A 26,111-nucleotide genomic window follows, 5' to 3' on the forward strand; every position below is an offset into this window, starting at 1 on the left:
GCAACAGATGATGCTCAGATAATGAGCTTCTTGCCCTTCTTCTCATCAAGCATTATCTGACATTATCTAGAGGGCTTCTTATCAAAAAAACCCAACCAACCAAACAAAAACCCCATCAAAACCCAGACAAACAAACAAACAAACATATAACTGTGAATGCAAAGTTATTTCTCTCATCGTTTTCTGGGAACTGCCATCACTGCACCTCAGAATGTCACCGCAAGTCAACTTTATGAGATCCCTGGAAAAAAGAAGGGTATTACGACCCCAAATTTACAAGCAGGGAAAGAATAACCAGTTTCCATTAATTTAGCAAGGTCTGCTTAAATCAGCAACACCCTCACTTTAGAGGGATTAAGCATGAAACAACCTTTGTTTTGTCTTGCAAAGCAGACTTTTTTTGTCAGTCCCTATGTCTGGCACACAAAAAAATGGAGAGATACATCAAATCTAGTTTTAATACTCTACCTAGCCTCAGCCAGGAGCTTTGTACATGAGGATGGGACAAAACTGAACTCCCTGAGGCAGCATTTAGCCACAGAACAGTGAGGCAGTCTTCTCTGTTCATGTCCTACACCTTCTGTAACACCCTCCAACTTCTTTATGGACAAAGCAGTTTTGCTCACCACTCAGTCCTTATGTTCTCCCTAATCACTGTCTGCTCAACAAGGCAGCAATGTGGTAGGAAAACCATTTGCCATTGCCCTACTAAAGACTGTATCATATGCCTAAAATGCATCCACCAACCATTAGAATGACTCATCCTGATTCTGACCACTTACACTTGCAACAAAACACAATTTTATTACTTTACTAAAAAACTGAGAAGCCACAGGAGTGGCATTATGGAACTGTGCTGGTCCTGGACAGTCACCAGCATGTCAGAGTCACAACATGCCTTTGGGACTCCAGCCAGTGAAGAACCTGACAGTGACAGGCAGGGTTGGCACCAGGCAATGAAGCAGCCAGAGAGATTGCCAAGGACAGCAAAACAGGTGACCCAAGTGCTGCTTTATTGATGGTATAGCCTTGAAAAGAGGCTGGGCAGGCTACTTTTGTGTCCAACAAGGGAACCTTTCTACACCCTGCCCCTCTGCTTCTCTTGGCTCTTAATTCTTACTGTTCAAGTTCTTTCCCTCTACCCAGAGTTGTTCCTTCTCCTTAAGCAATTTTTGATAAACCTGCAGCAGAGTTGTTGAAATAACAGGCAAAACACCTTTTTTCACTTTGATACAAAAAGAATCTTTGAAGAATAATTCTGTCAGGCTCTCAGAAGCAAGTGCAAATTTGATTCTTCAGAGGTGCATAATTCAACTATAAGCCTGTGTACGTTCACAGGAATAGTAGAAAGTACCTCCTTGACATCATGGCAACATCTATTTTCAAACTGAAATTTCTTAGTTCAAAGCCTGGAAATTCGAGAGCATCTCAGTGAAGTGAAGGTAAACATATTTACAACACGTTTTTCCCTTGCTCTACAATAGAACAAAGTCATTCTTCTATCACTAAAAAAAAAACCCAAAACGAAAAAACACAAAGAAAAAAAAAACCAAACAAAGAACCAAAAAACCCCAAAACAAACCAAACAAAAGCAAGTCCAAAAGCCCAGGGTCTGAAAACCTGGTGGCCAACATACAGGCTAAATAAAGTTTGAAGAGTCTACCTGATTTTGAGAACAGACTACATTTTGCACCAGTAGACAGGTGAACTCCCTCCCTCCCCAAGCTGAAAGTTCATTTTGGTTTTAGGATTGCACAGAAATTCTGCCAAGTATAGCAAAACTGCAAATCACCATTTTTGTCAGCTCCTGGCACATACAATGAATATGCCCAACCACACAGAGCCATGTTGTCTTGAAATTACCTCATGAAATTTGAAATCAGACTTGCCTACAGAGAGTGGATCCCAAAATAGAACTGTAAGTAACTTAAATCTGCATTAAGGTCAGTAAGTGCTGGATATATTTATGGTCCTGGATCCATCCATCCATCATTCTGCTATTTCAATGCTCTTTCTAAATGATTGTTCACTTTTCGTTTGCAACACTTTGAAACTCACTGTAATTTAACACATGTACAGCTCCTATTCTGTTTCCCACAGTAACAAGTAAAATATTCAGACTCCTGCACATGATGTCTCCTATTATTTATTCTAATAAAGGGACCACTGTAGCTTACCTGGAAAGAAAGTATGTGGGCCAAGAGGCATATCAAAAATCATAGAAACCTACAAAAATAAGGGCTTCAAAGGACATCACAAACTCAGCTTTCAGCTCAGTGGTATCTTATTATATCAGTTAGAGCAGGCCAGTCCCAGCATGTGTCCATAGCACCATTTTCCAAGCCACACCCCATTCTCAGTTAATACATCTCTTGTACTTTCCCAGTACAAAAGAGACACAGAGCTACTGAAAAGCACCCAACGGGCCATGAAAATGTTTAAAGGACTGATGATCCCTCAGGAGGAAAAACAGAGAGCTGGGACTGGTCTGGATAAGAGAAAGCTCGGGAGAAGGGGGACCTTATCAATATGTATAAATACCTGAAGGGAAGGTGCACAGATAACTGATTTAGGATTTTCTCAGTGGTGCCCAGTAGCACCATTGACAAGAGGCAATGGGCAAAAAGTGAAACAGGATGTTCCCTCTGAACATCAAGGAACATTTTTTCCACCATGAGGGTGACCAAGCACCAGCACAGGTTGCCCTGAGAGGCTGTGGAGTCTCCCACCTTGGAGATACTCCCACCTTGGAGATACTCAAAAGCTGTCCAGACACAGTCCTGAGCAACTCACTCTGGCTGACACTACTAAGCAGAGGTGTTGGACCACATGTCCTCCAGCAGCCTCTTCCAACCTCAACCATTCTGCGAGTTTGTGAACTATCTGTTAGGGTTATCCCTTATAATCCTTAATGATCCGAAAAGTTCAGAAATCATAACCTCCAAAGAAGCCTTTACAACATATTCTCAGTAAGTTAAGACCTCATCCCTCTCTTCCTCCTTCTCAAAGAAGCTGAAAAACATAGACAATTATTAATGTTTTGTACTCACTGAACCCAGTGTCCATCAAAAATAAAATAAGAGGAAATATTCACTTGACTTGCTTCCAATAAAGCAATTAGATGGAACAACTATGTTGAATAAAGTATTTTACTGGCAGGATGACTAAGAGATCAAGAACATTTATTGATTTACAGTTTTTGACCCAAACAGCTCAAATCACATCAACTACCTAAGCTTAGAATTAACTATCTCTGCCAAGGTTTCAGGGCCACTCAGCCTTTTTCAAAGGGGGGGGTCTTACTAAACATGAATTAATTAGTTAGCCAAAGACTTTTATGAGTCTCAGACAAATCTGCCAGTTTATTCAAGAGTTGCTTCTACTGCCTGGTGACCAAAAGAGAGGACATGCCCTGGAATTTCACGGCCCAGCTGAAAAAACTTCAAGCCCAAAAAGCTGAGCTAAAGTCAGAAAATCCTCTCACCTCAGGGAAATGCTGCCATTGGATCCTATAAAACAACAGGCAAACCCCCATCATTTCACAAAGCCCTGATGGACTTTTGTTAGGGCTTCTGCTTCTGAACATATTCTGAACCCCAACAAAGCAGTCATTCATGGACAAATACCTTGTTTTTCACCAAGCTTTTCAGGGTTACAATGCTTGGGTAAGCATTGCATTTAACTGCTTAATATACCTTTTCTCTCTCTTCTACAGAAATGAAACTAAAAGAGAAAAGTTATCACAGGGTGAGCCACATCAGACACCACACATCAGCAGTTACTGCCTAGATACACACCACACCAGAAATTCAAGGGAACTTGAACTAGTATATCCTTCAGTGAAAGAGGAACAGTCTGACTGGCTTTCTTGAAGAGTACAGAACATGGAACAGGAACAGTTACCCTGGAAAAGGTGCCAGACTAAGTTCACAGCCTTGTTTACTTACCAGGTAACACCTTTGGGTTTTCATAACCTAAAGCAGAATTTTGGAAGCACACACTGGAGCAGGCATTTAGGCTGTGCAGTCACTTTCAGTCAGTAACTAGTCTTTATCTAAAGCAGCTTAGAATAACTTATACCTCGAGTTAAAAGACAAAATGCAACAAATACGTATGACAATCAGAAAGAGAAGTCAGAAAAAGAGGAGTACCACTAAAAAAAGAACCTCAAAGTCTCTCCTGAGCAGGGTAGAAAACTCTATACCACATTTTCTAAATACTTTAGTTCTTCAACAAATAATTATTTCAAGATATCTTCTATATCGTGGGTGCCCTCTCTCCGCCATCACAGAGTTCTTGGAAGTATCATTTTGTGTCACATGCATAACCCCCCAAAAAAGAAGCTTAGACCATCTCCTTTTTAAATGAAGTGATTAAGAATTATTAGAAGTTCCAAAATTTCCCCTCTGACAAGACAACCTGCCATAAGCCCAATCAAGATACGAGGCAACAGTGTGGGGAAAGGGAATGAGTAAGACTGAGTCATCTGAAGGTGGAGATACTCCTGGGAAGGGAGGAAACCAGTGTGCACTCTTGCCCCCCATGCAAGATAAACTTATGCATGTCCAGACACTGGATAGACTTCCCATTCCTCAGGCTGACAAGTTCTTAGTCATAAACCACAAATTCACAGGTGTTCTCACAGTGTTAATAGATGTAAAATGTAAAAATTTAATGCAGAGATACACTGCTGGGCTGAAAGAGCCTGCAATTATTATTTTTTATTTGTAGCATTTCGAATTATGAAGTAGCATCTTATTCAGACTTTATCTGCCTATTGCAGGGATGTCAGATTCTTTGTTACTTTTTTTTTAATTATTTTTAATACACTTGTAGTAGTGAAACAGATAGTCCTTTCTAATTAGGTCTAGCAATTAATAACTGAAATTGAACTGATGATGATACAGTTCTGCTAAACAACAAACCAAAGCTGAAATTGGAGTTGAGTTCCCATAAATTAGCACTGATATCAACAGCAGCTTATTCTGAGCTTTATGGATAAACTGAGTTAAAAAGAAAAGGCAACAATTAAAATATTTCTCATTTATATGGCTGCTCCCCACATTAAAAAAAAACAGTCCCTCAAAGAGCTGACCCTGCTTCTCACTGAAGTTGGGACTTATTAAGCAATCAACTAACCTTAGAGGATTTTCTTCTGCTTCTTCTTGTCCAAACCACCACTAGTTTATCTGGCTGCCTGTTGAAGATAAAGAAGAAACAGCTTAATTTACAACAAGATCAATATGTAAACAGTTTATATTAAAACTCTTGCAACACATAATGACATCCTTAGTGGATAACACGATGTCTTAAAAATAGCTCATCTGAAAACCACTGACAGCATCAGTCATTTAACAGGAAAAATAACATGTATTTATAGAAAAAGGCTGTCCTCCAATCCACACAGTAATGTCATCACTGTCCTCCTGCTCTCCTTGCCTGTGGACATCTCCCCAGAGCCAGCAGCACACCTGAGCAGAAACTCTTCCATGGGGCAGAGAACAGGATCCACAGGATCCAGACTTCATAAAGACACCTTGGAAACAATCTGGTACCCAAAATAAACATCAGTGCAAATTCTAGTTGGAATTTCTATGCAGACATATTGAAAAGGTACTGCTAAGCAGCAAAAAACAAACCAACAAAAACAAACAAACAAGCAAAAACAAACAAACAAAAAACCAACAAAACCCCCCAAAACCAAACCAAACCAAAAAAACCCCAACAACAACAAAAAACCCCAAACCAAAACAACACAAAAAAACCCAACAACAGGTAATTTCAGGTTTTCCTACACGAAGGATTACTTTTTTTACTGGAATAACACAAATAATACAAAAATTGAGTCCTCTATTCCCCCTCAAAATCTCCTTGGATGACCAGACAGATAAATCAGCACTACCTCAACTTTTACTCCAAAGGACAAACATGTTGAAAATCAGTGTGGCTTCCCAAGCAATTGTTCATTTGGCATTTTTAATGAATGCAGAAGGAAACCTCAATAAAGGACACTTCCAGTACAAATTATTTTCTCTTTAACTTTATTAAGAGTTATTTCTTGGTTAATAGTTACAGCCCTATTGCATATTTATTAGTTTTACAGTTGTGTTTGAGTGTTTTTTGATATTGAGTTAACTCCCAGACCTTTTTTTCCCTCCCACGATACACTTCCCATTGCATGATGACCACAATTCTGGTCCCACTTCCAGACACATAATCCCTCTTCTGGAGACTCCTGACTCCATTCCAGCTTTGTTTTCTGGCTGACAACCTGAATTCCATTATCAAGCCCAACTACAAATCCACCCACAAATGATTTTCAATGGAGTTCACATCTCCACTTAAAAGTACTCAACCTGCAACTCTGCCTGGAAAAACATTGCTACTCAGAGTTTTGAGACACTGGTGCAACCCTTGAAGCAAAACAAATCACGGGGGGCATTGAAATCATTACTAAAAGATGCATCCAAAAAATCCCACACTTCTATCCTAACTTTTCAAATGAAAACTCAACTGGCTTAATAATCATATATTTATATTGTGAAGTACTGAGCATAAGTTGCTCCTTCAGCTTCAAGTATGAGAGAAATCCACATCCAGAGGTACTTCACTAAAACAAAAAACAAGGAAGGTCATCACAGCAGAGAGACAGAAAAATTAGCAAAATGGAGTGAGGAGAGAAGGGAAGAGAAGCAAACATCCCAAAGGATGAGTGTCCCCACTATGTATACCACATGTTCACTGAAACCAAACAGTAAGCACAGCAGTTTTTCTAAGGGATTTTCTTCAAAAAAGTCACAAATCCAACAATTTCTAAATATCTCCATAGAATTGTTGTACAAGCAAAACCAAGAGCAACCTTTACTTCCACAGTCTGTTCCTTGTTCTCCTATGCCAAAACACTTTTAGAAGAAAAAGCCCAGCTCATATTTTTAATCAGCAAATTTGCATTCAAGGTTATTAGTGATGTCTCAGTGCTAGGAAGTAGCCAAAATCACACAGTGCATGTTTCTCATTGAATTCAATAGGTAGTATTTCCTACTTCAGACTTCCCCCCTCCTTTAACACCATAAACCTCAGCTGCTCATTAGCCAATAATTAAAGCAAATAAAATCACCTCAGAAGAATTAGACTGAAGACCAGTTTTAGTATCTTTTATACATTTACAAAGTAAATTTGGAGATCATTCCAAATACAAAATCCACAATGGTGCAAGCTGAACAAAACCTAATAGTCAGCTATTAAAATAATTACTAATTAATTTCCTGTGCTGCACAAACAACAATTCTCATTTCTTTAAATGAGCTTTCATATAGTCACTTATCCAGCGAAGCCAGTATCCATAAGGTAAGGAATAACACACTGCTAACCTTAAGACAATGCAGTTGGAGCAGGGGAAAAGAACTGGGTTTTAGCTGAACAGCTACATCTCCACACTAATTGCTTCAATCCATACAATCCCACACCACTGACCTTTCAGTAGAAGTATTTACTGGAATCTACCACAATTGCCTTGGGGATGCTGTGCATTTCCCACCATGTCAGCATTGGCAAGGCAGCAGCACTTCCCTGGGAGTGGGGCTGAAGGAAGCCATCAGCACTGGGACATCAGACACTGCCACTGGGAAAAGCAGGGATCCAGTGGAAGGTCCAGTTTGGATCCAAAAGATGGTGTTTTATAAAGCCTATCATAAACCTGTGGTCGGCGTTTACTCATTTTTGTGTGGTTCACAAGAAACTATTCCTGAAGAAAGGTAATTTACAGTGGTAAACTTACTTTATTACTGACAAGTGAAACTTAGCAAAGAAGCAGGGAAGACTCTGATTTCACAGTCTGTGGCTCTGCAAAAGAGCTTCATCGATGCCCTGCATACCAAGCAACTAAAGTGGGATTTAAAAAACGGATGTATAAAACACCTATAACTCAAAACCATGCCAGCTTTTCTATCAGATGGAAGCCATGATTCTGATATCTTTGATTCTCCCACTGAAACAACTGATTAAAATATATATATATATATAATACTGGAATCAGAAATAAAGTAATAAAAACATTCTACATACTGAAAAAACCCTTGTACGCTGAAAATTTTACCAACTGAAAAGGAGGTTGTGCAAGATTCAAGGTCTTCCGGGGCTTTGTTTGATTATTCCAGGAAATATCTGGCACAATATTTTGATTGCAGAACTCTCCAAACATCATTTGTGAAAGAAGGACATGAAAGGTATCAGTCTCCTGTTAACTCTTGTTTTGTAAACCTTTTAGCAGAAGCTGATAACATGAACCAAGACATATTTCTCCACCAAACTCAGGGTTCAATTACAAAAAACTGTAAAAGGCTCGGGTTTAGAATCGGTTGTTGGAAAGAATTGCAAATGCACTTAACTTTAATTAGGACCACTCAAGCCAATGGCAAGACCAATGACTAACTAACTTTAGTTGAAAGGTAAGAAAACAGGTAAGAGTATTTTTCGTAACAAGGTATCATTACATTTCAAAACACTCAATAACCTCTAAATGCCTGTAAAGTGAAAGATACCTTTTTTGTATGTACTCCACAGCTACAGCCTGAATGTTTGTTTTGGCATCAAATTGCCTAAGTGTTAGGTTTTGCCTTTCCCCCTCCTTTTTTTCCCTTTTTCCTTTTTTTTTTTTTTCAGCTGAGCTTGTTTTATACTTACTATGTTTGATTTGAACTGCATTAATTTGTACAGGCTGCTAGATTACTCCTGTGAAGCAAGCTTATAAGAGTATAATTAATAAGAGAGGCAGCAGTGTTAGCACAATAGCATGCAGATGCACCTATTGAAGGATAAAAATAATTACTTGAGGACTAATGTCAAAGTACTTCTGATAAGAATTTTTTTAAATAACCTTTTGTCCCTTCTGCATTGTGCACACCAGGCAAGATTTTCATTAGGAACCAACCCTCCCACCCCACCAGCACACAGCTTCCCACACAACTGCTGAAATGCTATCAAGGCTCTCTAATGGTCTCTTAAAAATAAATGTGGTTGGTTCTGCACCACCATTAATTTACTTTTCCTCATTTTACAGATAATTACTTTGAAAAGCACTCTTCTGCACTGGGACCTACACTATACCATGTATTACCATTAGCCAAGGCCTTTCCTGAGCTTTGTACTAAGCTTTTTTTTCCTTCAGAATTTCCTGTTGGTCACAATCAATGAAATTTCACAGCTGCCAACAACTGCAGGGAGTGCAGTCAAGTGCTGCAGATGCTTTAACCAGGCCTGGAGACACTGTTGGAATGATGTCATGGATTGATGCACTTGCCAAATGAGCCCTCTTGCAGAGTGAAGGTACAGCACTGACTGCAAGAGCCAGAGACAATAACGAGAAAATCAAATGCAGTGCAGATAAAACCCCTCTGAGACAACTGTAAGATGAAGTTACGAGATGAAGTTTTACATTTCAGGAAGGGTGGGGGGTTTTCTTCCCCACCTCACCCTAACTTCCACAGTAGAAGCTAAGGACTCCTGGGTAAGGTCTGTGCACAGACTTCTCAACCATCTCACAGCATTACCATGTCAGACTACCTGAACCAAAACAGCAGTCTCCCAGCCCAACTCACTGTGGAACATTCATCAAGCCCCTAAAATAAGGCAAAGTTTGTTCTTCCATCATTGAAACCACCCAGCAGTCTTAGCAAGGCTGGGAAATTTCAAAAGAGGAATCATTAAAACAGGGAAAGTAAAAGGACACCGTCTGTCCACTTCTACATCTTCACTTTCTAACACAGAAAATTCTGCCTTCATTTCTTCCCACCAGAGGTCTCTACAGGTTTTTTCAAGATGACACAAGCTGTAGAAAGACCAAAATTTTCCCTGTGAGATGGATTTTAGGGGTTTTTTTAATATATCTGCAGCTAAACAAACTGGCCTCTACAAGACTTACATCTCGAGATTATGCTTTGTTTTTCAAAAGAAGCTCTAGTCTGCCTTTGCTTGGTTTAAACAAAATAGGGAAAAGGCAAGACACTATGACCTATTTTACAAGTGCAATCAGACCTACTGAATCTGCACAGCATCTATTTGCAAGACAGAGTGGAATGTGTAGTATGTACTGCTGATTACTTGATTTTCTTAAACCAAACACAAATGAAGTTTGCAGAATGAGCTGAATTAAACAAAGCCCAAGTTCATCCATTATTCAGAAGAAGCGACAAGGACAGATTTGACTTAATTTTTCAAGGAGTTATTGCAGCAAAGAATCTTGAGCAAAACAACCTCTACAGAACCTACCTAGTAAAATCTTTTCCTAAAGCTTTTTGGAACAGAATGTTATACTGCAGAATACACAAACTGACTGTCTTCATAAATTGTGTTCTTTAATGTCCTTTTGGCAGTAACACAAGGATGCCTTGACTAGTCCCTGAATTTGATGCCACATCCAGCTGCCCTCCATGTGGAAGCTTTCTTTTCCTGGTCCAATTTAGCCCTGCTTCTCCCCAGGAGGAGTACTGCACAAGAAGGGTCAAGTGGATTTCTTATCTCACTCTCTTATAATCATAGACACTCCCCTTAGGCAGACCTTTACTCCAGCAATGCTTAGTCCACAGATTTACACTACACAACCTTACCACACCACAGGTAAGACACACCACCCAATACTCTATAACAAACAATACCAAAACCCCCAAGAGTTGCTTAAGGAAAGCTTGCTTGTGATACCAACCTCCCCAGTCAAGTAAGTTCAGGGGACTCGGGCCGACTGGCAGGAAGGAGCACAGGTTAATGGGGCCATTCAGACAAACCCTGAATGGAAACAGTGGAGCATATTCTTTTTTAAAATCACTTTACAGTGGAAGGTTCACAGGGAGCTCCCATGAGCCAGATCTTTCTCAGATGTTTGATTTTCCTTTTTATGTTCTTTTGTCAGGATATTTAGTCTTCTACATTTTCACAACAACAAATCAATGTGTTTTTTTAAAAAAAAACCCGCCCGCACAGTCCGTCGGGGCCTGACCCGCGGCAAACCCCCTGAACTCACTGCTCTGATCCTCCTCCCTGCAGAGCTGGGACCTGGCAGCTGCCACGTGAGTAAACACAGAATAGTTAGGAAAAAAATCCACTTTTTCACCTCATACATAACAGTGCATTTGAAAGCTGGTTTGAGAAGGTGAAGTGCTGTGAAACCCAAGTGCCCAAGGCAGAGCTCTGCGCACCCATCCCGCACTTCCTCAGAGGAAACAAGGGCTCAGCATCACCTGCCCCTCTCCATGTTCGCTGCTGTGTAAGGCAATTAAACAGACTAGTAACAGGGATCATCGAAAAAACAGTTTTAGCAAACTTGAGCCAGGAATTTTGAATTCAGATTTCATCTCCTGTCCTCACTGACTATACAAGTCTGCAGAAAATTTTAAGGCGGATACTGAACAGCATCAACCCTCCCTTTGATTTTAGTCATGTTCCATGACCTACTCATACCTCTGCCTATAGACCAAAAATAACATCTCTGTACAACAACGTATGTGAGTTACTGAGGATGCCCTATTGTGTTATTTCTTCATATTTTGAAGCACTACGAGTATAAATGTTAGATTTATTCTCATGATAGAAAGTGTAAAAAACATAATGAAACTAAAACTCTTTGACTGACAAATTCTGCCTGAAACATAGTTTCAAGCCATCAAATACAAATGCCCATATTAAATAATATCTTTTTGTATTAAAAAATATGCAAGAGACTTTCTGGCACACCATTGTTGGTTTTAATAGAACCCTATTCCCTTTTGCATACTTTATTTCTTTTTCAAATAGCATTCAAACAGAAGGCTTTTCTGGTTTTCAGTCTGGAAACAGTAGAGAAAAATAATTCTTTTTCTGCAGTTCCTGCAGAGCAGAAAAGTGTGTATCTTCCACCAGAACCACAGTTTTAGGAAACTAAACTATTCACAACAGAAACTTCCTCCTCCAATTTGTCTAAAATATATTTGAGAAATTCTGCATAGCCTACCATGAGCAATTAAAGAGGAGGATGATCTTTGCTGCCTTACTGCCTGGGCAAGTTTGACACTCACACAGAGATATATGAACAAGGGCTTTTGCTTCTGTTCCACAGAAAATCCAATGTCTACAGCAGGACTTATACACAGCAACTTCCAGAAGCTACAAAGCACTAATGCCTCCATCCTCCTCCTCTCCTTGCAATACGTGGACACATCCCAGAGAAGATTACAGTTCAGCACAGGTAGGAGTAAAAGAATCTGGCAGCATATGTCCCTTGAAGCTCCCTTCCAAACCAACAGCACCAGGGGGTTTTGTTCGCCTTTATTACTTAAGACCATATTTTAGATTACACGAAGCAGTTTCTACCATCTGAAGACACACAGAAATTGTGAACATACTAAAAGCTTCTGAGTGGACAGCATGGGTGGAACACTATCGGTTTGCAGGGTTTGTCTGGAAGAGAAAGTTCACATCACCACCTCAGGTGCTCAGGTTATGGGACTGAGATGGTTATACAATCTAGAAAAAAAGGCTGACAGCATTTGTTTGTTTTTTGTAGGGAGGACACACAGCAGTCTGCCTCTTTGTAAATTTGAAAAGCTTGAATATGTGCTTGAAGCTACAAAGACAGTGCAAACTCTGGAGTTACACTCCAAAGAAGACTGTAGCCTAACACTGTGTAATACATCACAAGCTAAGAAGTAGATCTGTGGTGTGCTGTGTCCACACCACAGGAGCAGTGTGGAAGGACTGGTGTGATACAAACTCTCATTTAGTTTTCCAAATGATGACTTTACTGAGCCCTGAGTTAATCCATATTTATTCTGAGACATGAGCACTCCTGGTTCATGCACAGTGAGGTCTCTAATTAAAGGTTCCTCATCTGTCAGCAGCCTCCTCTTGCTTTTGCAAATTAATATCACACAGAAAAAAAAAAAAGGAGAAGGGAGTGGCTAGTGAAACCATGGAATGCTATGCCAGTTCTTTTTCCCTATCTCTGCCCAGGAGACCAGACTTTGCAAATATTGTCAGGTGTTCTCAACCACGGCCATAACAGACATATCAAGAAGGTCATATCAAGAAGTATGAACTCATTTTTGGGGAAGGAAGGTGTTCAAATATGAGATCTTGAACTGCTTTCTCTGCTCTGACTCTGGCACCACCTTGTCTGTGTGACCAGCCACAGGATTATGAATCACCTGCTCTAGGTGAGTCTGTTACTGGGAGGACACTCCTCAGTAACTGGGACACAGGTGGAAGCAACACACCTTTCTGCCACCCTTCAGAAGCCCCAAACCAGAAAATTTTACCAACTGCAATAAAGCACCAGCTACTGGAAATCTCTGAAGCAGCCACAGCCCCAAAACACCACAGAGAAACACAAGAAGCTCGCATTCAAACTTGCACCCAACCAAAGTCACACACTTGCACACTAAGCAAAACAAAAAACAGACCTCATCCTCTCCAAGCTTAATGACACCATCAAAATATTGACACACGAAAATATTGAGAATAAGCCAATGTGATAAATTTAGCAGCAGTAAGCTGTATGTAGATGCTTGTCAACATTAAAGATATTATTTTTTGCGTGTTAATGAAAACATTACCAGATATACAAAATTTTTTTATATGGTTTCCAGGGAACTGGAAAACTGCCATGGTCATTTTCCACGAGATGCCCCATTTCATGTCAGTGGCCTTTCAAGAGCTGGTTTAAGATGGAGGCACAGCCATAAGAAGTGTAATTATTTAATCTGTATTTAAAGCTAAATAACTGTTCCAAAGACTGCAAAATTAGAATGACTCCTCCTCTTCCTGCTCAAGCTGTTTAAGTTGTTACACTGTGTCTAAGTTATCTCCTGAAAGGGAAAATACCACTTCTGATTACAGAAGTTAATCTCAAAAACAACATCAATTATTTCTACTTATAGGTCAACAGTTCTTCCCCTAGAATTGTACACCCAAAGTCTAAAAATTTTTATTATTCATAGGAAGTTAAAACTGACTGAGCCTTTTAAATAACGCCCTCAAACACCCATGGCTCATATCCAGCAGCAAGTATTGGATATGAAAAAAATGTATGTTAAGTCATGGATATTCAAGAGACTACACAAAATCTCCTGCCAATATTAGGGGCTTGACAGGGTAAACAAAACCAAAAAAAAAGGCAAAAAAAAAATATTCCTAACTGAAAGACCTCTATTTCTATGTTGAAATGTAAAAAAAGTAATCTTACAGCTTCTAAAAACTAGAGAGTATTTTGAAAATACCAAGTTTCATAATTTGCAGACACAATTGATGAAACGTTTCTATTTCAAGGTCAAAAAACCCCCTAAGAACACCACCAACTAAGGACCCAGACAGATTTTGCCAGTAACTGCTGTTTGTAAGATGCCTGGCAGCAATCTGAACTAGATTGTAACTAATTATTTCAAGATGAGTTAACCTGGAAATTAACAGCATATTTAATATGATTGTTTCAAGCATGGTTTTCAGTTAAAAAAGTAAACATACAGTGCCTACAGTAGAGCTAAATTTGTGCTGATGCTGAAAACAAGCAAAGAAATTGTGTCTTTCAGCCAGTCAGGATTTTCTGTTTGTGGTTTTTATTTTTCTAAATAATCTAAATATCTTTCACTCAAGTCAGACACTCCCACAGAGTCCTCAGAGTTAGGGCAGCTCTTTGTCTCAGCATCCCTACAGAAGAAACAGAGAAGTGGTCCTTCACATTTTTGTCAGCACACCAAGCTGTACCTGCTCTCCTTCAAAAAGCTTACAGCTGGTTACTGACATCCCACAGGAGGACACTTCTCAAGGTCCTTTATATACCCAGGATTGTTGAGACATAAACTATTAAAAATGAACACTGTCCCTTCCTTGCTTACATTCCCAATGAAGATACATAGATACAAGTATCAACCCCTTCAAAGTCTTAAGTGGAGGCCTTTTCCTACTCATCAAACAATTTTGTAACTGGACACTAAACCTGGTCATTACCTTGGCTACTGTGTTGCCCTTCTTTCTGTGCTGTCATGGTTGGTATTTTATATCAGCTTAAAACAGGCAGAACCCACACCTTTCCCATGCTATAGTGAAGTGCCCGATAATGTTCCAGCTGCCTTACATAGCTGAAGGACATTACCATGGAGCAGTTGTAAAGGAACATCTTCAGCCACAGGAGACATACCTGGATTCTTTCCAGATTTTTTGTTGTGTAGATTTGATGTCTTGTAGGCTGGATTCCAGTCTTGTACCATTAAAAGAGGCAAAGGGACAAAGAGACAGAGCCTCTCTATCCCGTAGCGCACACAGCTTAAAAGATTAAGCATTTTTGTCTCACCCTAGACTTCAATCTTACTCTAATTCAAAAATTTTTTATCTGTAAACACAAATGTGTCTGGTGTGTAAAGCAGCTCTCCTTGAAAGCCGAAAGGTGAATAAAAAGGGAGGCTACATTGGTTCCTGGAGCAAAATACACTTTTAATCTTGCAAAGTGAGAGCCAACCACTCAAAGTAAAAGACAAAGCCTCTCAAACTTACTGCAATACCTTGTTTTGCCAAGTGAAGAACAGTGTCCTTACAGTGAAAGGCACAAACCTCCCACCAAATTAAGTGCTGCAGGATCTGGTATTAAATGAGGATAAACAGGAGCAAAAATTTTAATTTCAAGCTTTTAGAAGGGCATTACGGTAAATGAAATTATGATAAGTTGCTGTAAATTATTCCATTTCAAAACAGAATTTTAATACATTTGCCTAGTTAAGGTCAAAGAAGCCAAATTAATAAAATCCACTCTGTAAACTAACCATCAAGGGAATGGGAATCAATTTTAGCTGTGCAGAGTTCACACAGGGCACTGAGGGGGAAAAACAGTTATGTGCAGAATCATCAACATGGACAATAGAGATGCGTGGGTGCACAAACTCCTTGGATTCTGCAAAATAAGATTTTCCACATATTTCAGCATACTTTATACAAAATGCACTTTTCATCTTTAAAACGAACAAGGCTCAAAAGTTGAAGCCTGCAAAATTTTGACATATTTCCTTCTGGAGCACTCAGATGGAACATCAGCCTCGGCAGGGCCAGCACTGCACACGTGTGTGCACGGCCCCACTCCAGCAGTACCAGTGCCTCAAAAAGACAGGAAGGCCCACAGAAGAACGCTCAGGAAAATTAAGATCACCAGGCTACCACAGTGATGAGCAGATCTCTTGAACTGAGTGCATTCAGCAAGGCTTTATTTATGCACTACATGCTTTAAGTCAGCTCTCCTTAACTTTTCCACTTTCTGAGCATAGACAAGACCTCGCACAGACCACTTATCTCAGCTTGATCTGTTAATTCAACCTTGTCTCTTCAGCTTTGACAGATGAGCGCTGGCACAGCAGCTCTTGCTGCTTCACACATTACCCTGTGCACTACCAACACCTCCTCAGCCACTTTTCTTCCCCAAAGCCATTGGACAAGGAATCACAACTGCTGCCCTTGGCTCTGCAGCTCCCAGTTGGACCTGACGCCGACAAAGGTAGACAGGAGGCCTGTTAGGCTAAAGCCTTTAGCCCCTTTCATTGCAGGCAAGTTTGGAGTCTTATTTCCCACTGCTCTGGCTTCTCAGCTAGTGGTCAGTTTTAACCTATACAGGGTTTGCGTTTGTTCTGCAGACAGACAAGCAATACAGTACCATACGAGGTGTGAATTTACCCATTAATTTCAATGCAGTTCACCTGGAAAGATGTTTGGGGCCATCGAAACCCTCAAACTTCAAAGCCCATGAAAATAAGCGTTCTGGAGAAAATTATGAAGTCCAAGTGTAAACCAGATTCAGACATTTGGCTTTTGTAACATCAGCTCACATCGCTGAAAAGATGCAATGAAACCTTTAAGCTCCCCAAAACAGGCAGGGCGGGATTCCTTGTGCCAGCTGAGGATGCCAGAACCTGATGTGTTTCCGCTCACGTGCAGTAGCACAACAGCTCCTACAACTGCTCTGCCTCTGCCACATCCAGGCTCTGAGCTGCAAGACCTTTCCATCAGGACACACAGTAAATCCAAAGTGTCCGAGCCATGTCTGACACGCGTGGCCCATCCCCAGCAGCACCTGCAGGCACTTGTCACCAGCTGTCCCCAGGGCAAGCACACAAACGTGTGCAGCCCACCAGACCTCTCTGCCTGCTGAGAGAGGCCTGTCCCTCAGCAACAGGAGGGCAGAAGGCAGCAGAGCCTGCCCCTCCTCTTCCCCTCAGGAGGAAGTTTTAACTGCAATGAGGTCTCTCCTCAGTCTCCTCTTCTCCAGGTTGAACAGACCAAGTGACCTCAGCTGCTCCTCACACAGCTTCCCCTCAAGGCCCCTCACCATCTCCACTGCCCTCCTTTGGACGCTCTCTAAAAGATTTATATCTTTCTTATATTGCAGTGATCAAAACTGCCACAATATTCAAGGTGAGGTCACACCACTTCCCACTTTACCTCACATAATCGAGATAACCCCAGGATTTGATGACGAATGCAGGCTCCCCTCTCCTCCTCAGCCATACTCTCCTTTAGCCCTCTTGCCTCTTCTAGGACATGGACAGGGATCACAGGTGCCCTGGGACCTTACAGCTGGAACACCCAAAGGGAGGAAAAAAGGTCCAAATGATCAAGAGGAAAAAATATCAGCAAGGTAAAGATGACACGTGGCCACTTTCATCACATTGTTAACAGCACCAGACATAGAACAAGCAAACAAGCACCTACGTTTTTCTTCTGCCTTTGAAGCACTGGATTTCTGTACAATTCTGGTCTTCAAGAATCAGCCACGACTGACTGGCAATTCTGAAACAGGTGATGGAGGTTTGCTTCCCTCAAGAGACAAGAATATAGTCTGTCTGACCAAACTCAGAGCAGTTCCGGCAGTTTAGCCTCATAAATATTTCAAATGTCTCATGTACTACCTTATCTGTTCCTATACTAAGTCACAGAACAGATATGCTGGAGAAAAAAACAAGTAAAATAATAGCAACAAACACACTCCATAGATTTCTTGGCATTTTTTTCAAGGGTAAGAAATAAAATGTCACTCCCCCCCTCTCCCCTATATTCACATTCTCTCTTCCACAAGCATTAGATTTTGGGACTGATTTTATGGATGTGATATGAAAGAAAAAGCTATCATGCAAATTTCAAGCAGAAAATAAATTACAGAATAAATTCTACAGCAATATAAGGGGTGTGGGAGGGGAAGATCAGCAATTCTAATCCAGACAGTGGATGTATATATTGAAGTCAACAAGCTTAAGCAGAATATTCCAACAGTTCTGATTATACTGTAGTAATGATAAGGTTACATGCTGCTATGCAGCCACAGCTTTGTTGGAGTTGTAACTGAACTCCATTCTATCAGTTTTATTCCCAAAAGTCTTCAGAGTTTAACAAGTTCTCTTCCTTAGTTTAGTGCTACATAAACACCTCTTTTAAAGTACTTGGGTTTACAGACTGTAACAACCATCTGCAAGTGAATCTGACACAAACAGTGTGGGTCCCCTGAACCTTTTGCACTCCAGTAATCAACATGTAGGCTTTCAAGTGCAATTACATGCTTAGGGCATTCATCACCTCTGCTGAAGAGGAGTTTGGTTCTTATGGTCATTTTCTAATATCACCGCCACTGGATAAAATGTTTTAGAAACATCACTCCTGAAAGGATGTACTCAGAGCCTAGCACAAATTACTTCCTTCCCCACTGACATTTACCCATTACACATACTCTTAATTACACATCACTCAGAGGGAAGCAAATAGAAAATAAACAAAAAACCCTCCTCACAACAAAAACCTTCCTTCAACTCCTGCATCAGCAACTGTCAATCAGTGATTATGTGGTCACCTCCCCTCCAGAATCCCTGTCCCATTTTCCCCACGTACTCTGCTCCACTGGTCCTGCTCTACCTCAGTACTCTGCTCTGAAACAGTTTCCACCCTGAACCCCTACGACCAAACACACTTGTAAAAGACCTCGTTATTAACATGATTCATATTGGAAAAAGAAAAAGGAAGGGGCCACTTTCTAAGTTTGTGAAGTATAACTTGCAGCTTCTTCCTCAGTTAGGCAGCATCTCGCTTTCACAAATGTGCGCTCATATAATTCCTATCAGTACAGAGAGGGTTTCTTGCACCTTCTGCACAATTTCTCTGTATTTCAGAGACATAGAATGGGGATCATATTTCTCTATCACAAAACAGTCTTGTAAGACTACATTTATAACGGAGCTGTGTGGCTGCAGAGTTTTTGCACAGAGAAATTGTTAGCACTATTTCTTCACAGCAAAGTGTCGTTTTGCAGTTTTACACCATTACCACAGAACAAAGAGCTGATACCACCTGGCCCTTAATAGGAGATATAAATCCTGCTTATAAGTAATTGTGAACCTAAAATGTAGAAGAGTTGATGTAAGGTGATTTGTGCACACGAATTAGGGAGTGATTGGAAAGATGACTTGTCTGCACAGTTCCAAGGGAAGCTGAAAGGAAGCCTAGTGCAAGACCAGGATTTTTTTACTTTTGTTGTTTCTACCACTAGACCACACTCTCTAGTAGATTGAGAAGCAAAGACTTTATTTCACCCTCCAAGTCAAAAATACCTACACAGAAAAAACATGTACAGAATTTATCAAGTCTGCTCTGAACAAAAGAAGGTGCTAAACAGACTGACATACAACTATTTATATAAGAAACAAAAATAACCTCTACTACAAATAACTTTCAGTAACTGAAAGCCTGTATAGCTTTGGAAGCTCTCCTAGTTTCAGTATTCTCAAAAAAACACTCTACAGCTTCTGGCTACATCTGGGTAGCAAGAGAGAGAGTACTGTGTGAAACTTCTTTGCTGTGACTGGGAACTTGCACTGGGACAGAAAAAATTAAGCTCCCACTGTACACATGTAAAAAACCAACTTCCCAGGTTCAAATAGAGAGAGAGATCATCATCACATCAATTTGAACTGAGTAAAACTGCCCTGGGGAAGGCTAGACACATATTGCAGTTTTATTTACAAAGCTGCCTTACAAAATGTTATAAAAGAATATTCAGAATTTTTTAATATCATACAATATCAATAGCCAAACTTTTTCTACTTGTCTCTAAAAGGTAGAAATATTTAAATAACGAAGTTTGTTTTCATTCAGCACAAAAAGAATCACTGGAACACTTTAAATTTAGACTTCTTCTTTCACTGTGCGATTGTTACTATCACATTCACTCAAAAAGAGGTGAAATCCTAATTAGCATTCACCAAGAGAAGATGGAACCTCCCTTTCAAAACAGTTTCTGAAAGAACTGATTATTATCAATTATGAAGGTGAAACACTAATATCTGTGTTTGGCAAAGCCTTAGTTCTGTTCCATTCCCATCAGTGCTGGCTGAGCACCTGTCCTGCCCTATGACCTGCTCTGCTGGGCTGAAGGTTCAGACTTGGAGATGTGAGTAATGATGGATTACTCCTCCCTTAAAAAAAGCAGGGGCACAACAATATTTTTGATAATCAAGGCTTGCTCAGAACAGTTTTCGTGACAACAAGTTTGCTTCAGTTAGGGAAGCTACTCCCTAATAGTTGCTCTGGTACAATCAGAAATATAAATCACTTTATTTTGCTACAGAAGTGCTTAATAGCTGCTGGCTGTGCAGCTATTTCCATAAAAATGCCTCTAGTTAACATACTTCTGTATGGTTGCCTTCTGCCTATAAAGGAAGAATAGGTGCTGTATGATTGCAAAGGCACAGTAAGACAGTGGAGCTGCTACATATAGACAAGGTTCAAGTACACATATGTGCATATTGCTTGTTCAGCAAAATCAAGTCTGAAAGCTCGTGACACAGTAAGTTCCCATTTTAAAGTGGGCACACTTTGTCATAAGAATTTTACATGGCCTGGGTCAGCAAACATCTGCCTGAACAAAACACAAAATCTGAATACAGCTGATTATGGGGATTGTGTTCAACAGAAGAACAAAGGCCTGGAGGTTACTACAGTGTTAAGCATTTCAGTAGCATAAAATACTTCAGGATTCAGAGTTACTTAATTTATCAGCGTGATGGCTTGAGGTTGTAAGGAGAGTGAGACTTCTGGCCCTGTTCAGCCCATGTGCAGCACAGTTCACCTGGGAATCTCCCAGAGTAACCAAAGATGAACAAGATTTGTCCCTTACTGGCAGCAGCCACCCCTCCTGCTATTCACCATCAGCATCCAGGCTTTCCTCCCTCTTGAGATGGTTCAACAACATACATTGATTTTATATACACACGCTGAACTATATATTTGTACATATTATGCACAGGTGACACATTATGACATGTGACTTTGCTGTCACATGTTACCAACTTCCAGAATCAACTCCCCACCTTAACTTCTTTGTAAGAGACAGTCAGTATAAGAAGTTGAGATCCCAGCAATAAACTCCATGCTAATCAAAGAGATGATGTCGGCAGAAACACGAGAAGGCTCTGCGGCTGTTCCCTGAAATAATTATTTTTGCTTCACACACTGGTTGCTCATATTTAGGTCACTGTTTTTGTATCTCCAAACCCAGCAGGATCTGCCTTGTACCCCCTGTGCAGACAGACTTGAAGACAGGCAAAGAGGGAGAAGAGCCTTGTGTTCTGCTCCTCATGTCCCCCACTCCCCCTGCTTCTCCATCAGCTCAGCTCACCTCACTGCCCATCCTGCTCATCTCTGAGCAATGCTGAAAACAAGACAAGCCTGCAAGCCTCCATGAAAAGCCTGCAAGGCTGACTATTTCAGAAGGCTTCCTACAGCAGCAAAGAAGAAACCAAGCCCTTAGGAGAAGACCTACCAAGTCTTCTCACAGCACAGGAGGAAGAGGAGGGTAGGACAACTGTGAGGGTAACAAGGCAACAGGTTTCTGCTTCTCTAGGTCTTAATGGGGTTTTGTCAGCCATAAGAGATACTAACAGTTCTCACAATGAGGTGAACACAAGCAAATCAGGGTAAATTGCAGTCTTACTATAGTCAAGAGTAGCTCAAGATAATTTTCTTTTTTTAAATTATAGTTTGTTGACTTTATCACTAATTGCAAATCAAGTAAGCATCCTCCTTTTAACAGCTGTTGCTAAAAGAAGTAGTATCATTCTTTCCCCTTACAGCACATGATCTAGTTCCCTAAGAACAAGTTTGTTTGAAATAAATTCATTTACTGAAGTCAGCATTTTTTTCCCCAGGAGGAAGCAGACTTTGCACACTGTAAATGCTTTATTAGGGTCCACTCCAGACAAGAAGACTGAATCTATAGGCAAAAATGTCCATATTCCTGTTTCCCAGTGCAGCAATAGGATAGGAGAGAAGGGACTGCACTGCCATATGCTGTGATACCACAGGATTAGCCATGCTACCGACAATATTGAAGTTACAGGTGATGGGTAAGATCAACACCAAGCACCAGGATGGGGTAACTCAAACTAAAAACACAGGTAATGCCCGTTTTTATGGCCCCTTGCAATAGACCTTTTCCCGAGGCAGCTCGAGCAGGAGGTGGCTGCAGGAACAGATGGGGAGCAGAGAAACACAGAAATGTATCTAGCAGCTCCCTGCTCCAAAAATACACTGGCACAAATGGCCACGTGGAAGCACAAACTGACACAAACCCAGAGTTCCAGGCAGAGGGAGAGAGGCTGGGCTGCCAGCAGCTCTCACCCTTGCAGGTTCTCCAGTGTCTAATAAAGGGTGAGGTCACTGGCTTTTTGCTCGCAGCCGTGGGGTCTGACCAAGACTCCACTCTTCTGTCCAGAGGCCCTTTGTCACAAAACTCATGGAAACAATAGCTGGAGGTTCCCATCCCACAAACTTTGGTTGAAATTGTCTGCTGAAACTTTCCAATGCAACACTGGATTTTCTGGCCAGACAGAAAATTCAGGCGTGTTTTAACATCACAAAAGAGCTTTTCCCCTACGAAGCAAAGCTAAAAGTAGGGGAGAGGCCCAAGGTTCAAAAACAACAGCACAGCAGGCTAACTTGTCATAACCACTGACAACACAGACCCATCAACCACAGCAGTGTTGTATGCCCAGAGAAAAGGGATGTCCTGGCTCTCTAGGGAAGTGACAGCAGTGTTGGTGTGGAACTAAGGCAGATTTGACAAGGCAGTGTGGCACAGTGGGCTGCCACAGCTCCACAGGTAGCAGGTGATGTGTCAGGGGCAGTGCCTTCATCCCATGCTTTGCCAAGCTCTCTGTATTCCAGGACTCTCCAGTTGCAGCTGCCAGCTTTCAGCTGGCACAGCATTTCCCCCCAGAAAAGAGAGAAGGGAAGTGTGGGAGCAGGAAAGAAGAGTAGTTCCCTTTTTTTTTTACCCCAGTCAACTGGACAGTCTTACAGTTATGGATCAAAGGAGGCATCATGTCTCAAGCACTAGATGTTTACCATTATAGCAGTGTGGGTGATTACATGCCTTCTCAATCCTCTATCAAAAAATCCCTTGATTACATCAGTGACTATGAGAATTCAGGGTGTAAAGATTACTCTTTGTGATCTTTCAGTTCAAAATTTCAAAAATCAAATCCCATTTACTGTAAGAAAAAAGGAATCTATGGGAAATAATTCCTTTACTGCTTTAAGATTGTCTATGCTTTGGTATCCTGAAAGGATATGTAGAAATTGGAGCTCAGAGCAGCCATCTAAACAGAGGAAAGTAAACAACTGTAGCAAGAAAATAAAGAAAAGAAAAAAAATAAAAGCACAACTTACAACTTATAATTCCCTTTTCTACATGCAAAAAGCCCAAAACCAGGAATGGAAACTCCATTGTTCTAGGTATTTTAAAAAAATGTCTTTCAAAAAGTATTAACAGTAAACAGAAGCCATCCCAAATATGCCTCAAAACCAAATAACATTGGTATAAATTCTTTCGATTTTTGTGGTATGAGAGGAAGTGGTGAAAAATGGGTTGGGACTTTCTCATTCTTAAAATTTTCTTACATGTCAAAGATAAAGGAATGCAAGGGGAATTCACTCACTCAAGAGACACTTATTCCAAGTACTCTATCCAGTTAAGATCTGCTCTTGAAGAGAAAAGAGGAGTTCAAAAACCTTGTTCTCTTGAAATTTTCCACAGCTTTATACAACTATTGCTCAAATTACCTACAGGAAGAGACAAACTACAATGTGATAAAAGACAGGTACAACTAGAAAAAACCAGCCAAACAGAACTTGCCCAGCTGCCAGCACGGCCAGAGCTGGGACTCTACAGCTATAATTATGTCAGGTGTCACCAGGAGCAGTCAAGGTTAAGTCCTCTGCTAATCAACCACAGATAAATCAGCAACAGATCGGTTTGGAAATTTACAGATCTGAATTAGATGTTTGCTGGAAAAAAGTTTTGACAGCTCCTTTTCTGTTCTTTTAAATCTCTTCCTATGTACTGACATAAACAAAGGAATTCAGAGTTTACTTAATGAGCAGCCACTGAAAGCTGAGGAAGCAGCAGTGTACAGTGTGCTGCCAACCTGCATTTAAGGATCCAGATTCTCCAATTACTTTGTTTAATATAGCTTTTGATATTGACACTACTGGCCATGCAAATACTCTTCCCAAGTGCAGCTGGGAGAGGAAAGTCAGTTTATGACACTGGATGTAAAAACACAAGGCATCACTGCATTAGCATTAGTCTTAGCCCCAAAGAGAGGTCAGGACAATTATCATCTCAGGGCATCATGCAGCAACATATCTGATGGAAAGCCCAGAGCTGACTTAGGGAATGCCTTTTGTCTGCCTGGCCTACGCAAAAGCTGGTGGGGCTTGTCCCAACAGGTGGAGATGAATATATGCTCCCAGGAAAGCTGCACGCCCATCAGAACACACATCTCCCACCACAACAGCCAATGCCACCCATGAGGTAGCCCCAGACAACTCTGGCCCGTCAAACAGCTGCAAGGAAGCAAACATTCCTTCCTGGGCGAAGAACAAGAAGGCAGTGAACATGAAGGGTGACCTGTGCTTGCAGAGGTGGCACAAAGGAAATGAGCAGTAGTAATATGGACCATGGTAACATGGGAGCCAAAACTCATGTGATACGAGAGAGTCTTAAAATACCCCGTATTGCTTTAATTCAGTTGTTCTTGGAACTAGAGATTGTTTTGCCCTTGTGATGTTTGGTCAGCACCAAAATAATTTTTCAAAACACATCCATCAGAAAAGAAAGGTCAGATCTGCTGGTGTGCTGTTAAGCTGATACAGCAGCTCACCCAAAACAAAGCCCACAGAATGACTGCAGGAGACCGAGTGTGCACATGAAATAAAACCCAAAACCAGTTTATTCTAAAATAAATACACAGAGCCACAGAGATTGCAGTTCAGCAGCTGCAGACATTTAGGCAGCTGGAGAGCCTGGCCATAGCTTTGGCATAATACTCAAGAAAGCCTCCTTAAATAATAATAAAACAAAAAGAACCCCCAATAATGACTCTCCACTACAAAGAGAAACCTCAACAGGCAAACAAGAATTACTTCTGCACTGCTCATTTTCACAGGTTTGCAGGCAGCTAGAAACTACAGTTCAGAAGGGCATGCACTTCTGATTCATCTCAAAAGCTTGTGCATTTTAAAGCCCTACAGTGACAGCACAGGGCACTGACTCAGGATCTGGGTGATTTAGCTGAAGTATTTTAAGATGCTCTTGCCTGCAGCTGTGGCTCATCTCACCGCTCAGGCAGATTTTCCTCCCCGCTGCATCAGGCAGCATAAGAGAGGTGTGCAGGCTTCTCAGCTGCTGCAGCTCACACTCCCCTCACAAATCGGCCTGAAGGTGATGGTAGTTAATACTCACACACCACACAGCCCTACTGCTGCCCTACCTCTGCTTCAGGGCACAAGACAACTACTACTTAGGGACAGCGACATCTCGCTTCACTCCTGAAGCCAGAAAACCTCAGAAGTCAGAGCCTTAGACAACAGCAATGTTAGTTGTGGTTCTGCTAATTTTAGCTCGTGCTTAACCCGCAGTCCTCAAGTCCCTGCAATGCCTTCCCAGGTGCCAAAAGCCACAGCTACCCTACACCTCCACTGTCAAAACACACAGCTTCCCAGATGAGAGGCTCTGGTGCACTTACAGAAACTGAATGCTGCAGAAATACATTTTTCAAATGAGG

General features: G+C 41.0%; 1 protein-coding gene across 11 annotated transcripts in view; it reads right to left on the reverse strand.

The window, feature by feature from the left end:
* EHBP1 (EH domain binding protein 1) overlaps window positions 1-26,111 on the reverse strand; it is a 215,805-nt gene that overhangs the window by 181,806 nt on the left and 7,888 nt on the right. For all 11 annotated transcript variants that reach the window (XM_029964393.1, XM_029964388.1, XM_029964387.1 and 8 more), the window contains exon 3: window positions 5,140-5,197. In XM_029964393.1, coding sequence (XP_029820253.1) covers window positions 5,140-5,197 — 58 coding nt within the window. The remainder of the gene's footprint in view (window positions 1-5,139; window positions 5,198-26,111) is intronic.

The sequence above is a fragment of the Manacus vitellinus genome, unplaced genomic scaffold (assembly GCF_001715985.3).
Source record: "Manacus vitellinus isolate BGI_N305 unplaced genomic scaffold, ASM171598v3 scaffold_70_pilon, whole genome shotgun sequence".
Taxonomy (NCBI): Eukaryota; Metazoa; Chordata; class Aves; order Passeriformes; family Pipridae; genus Manacus; species Manacus vitellinus.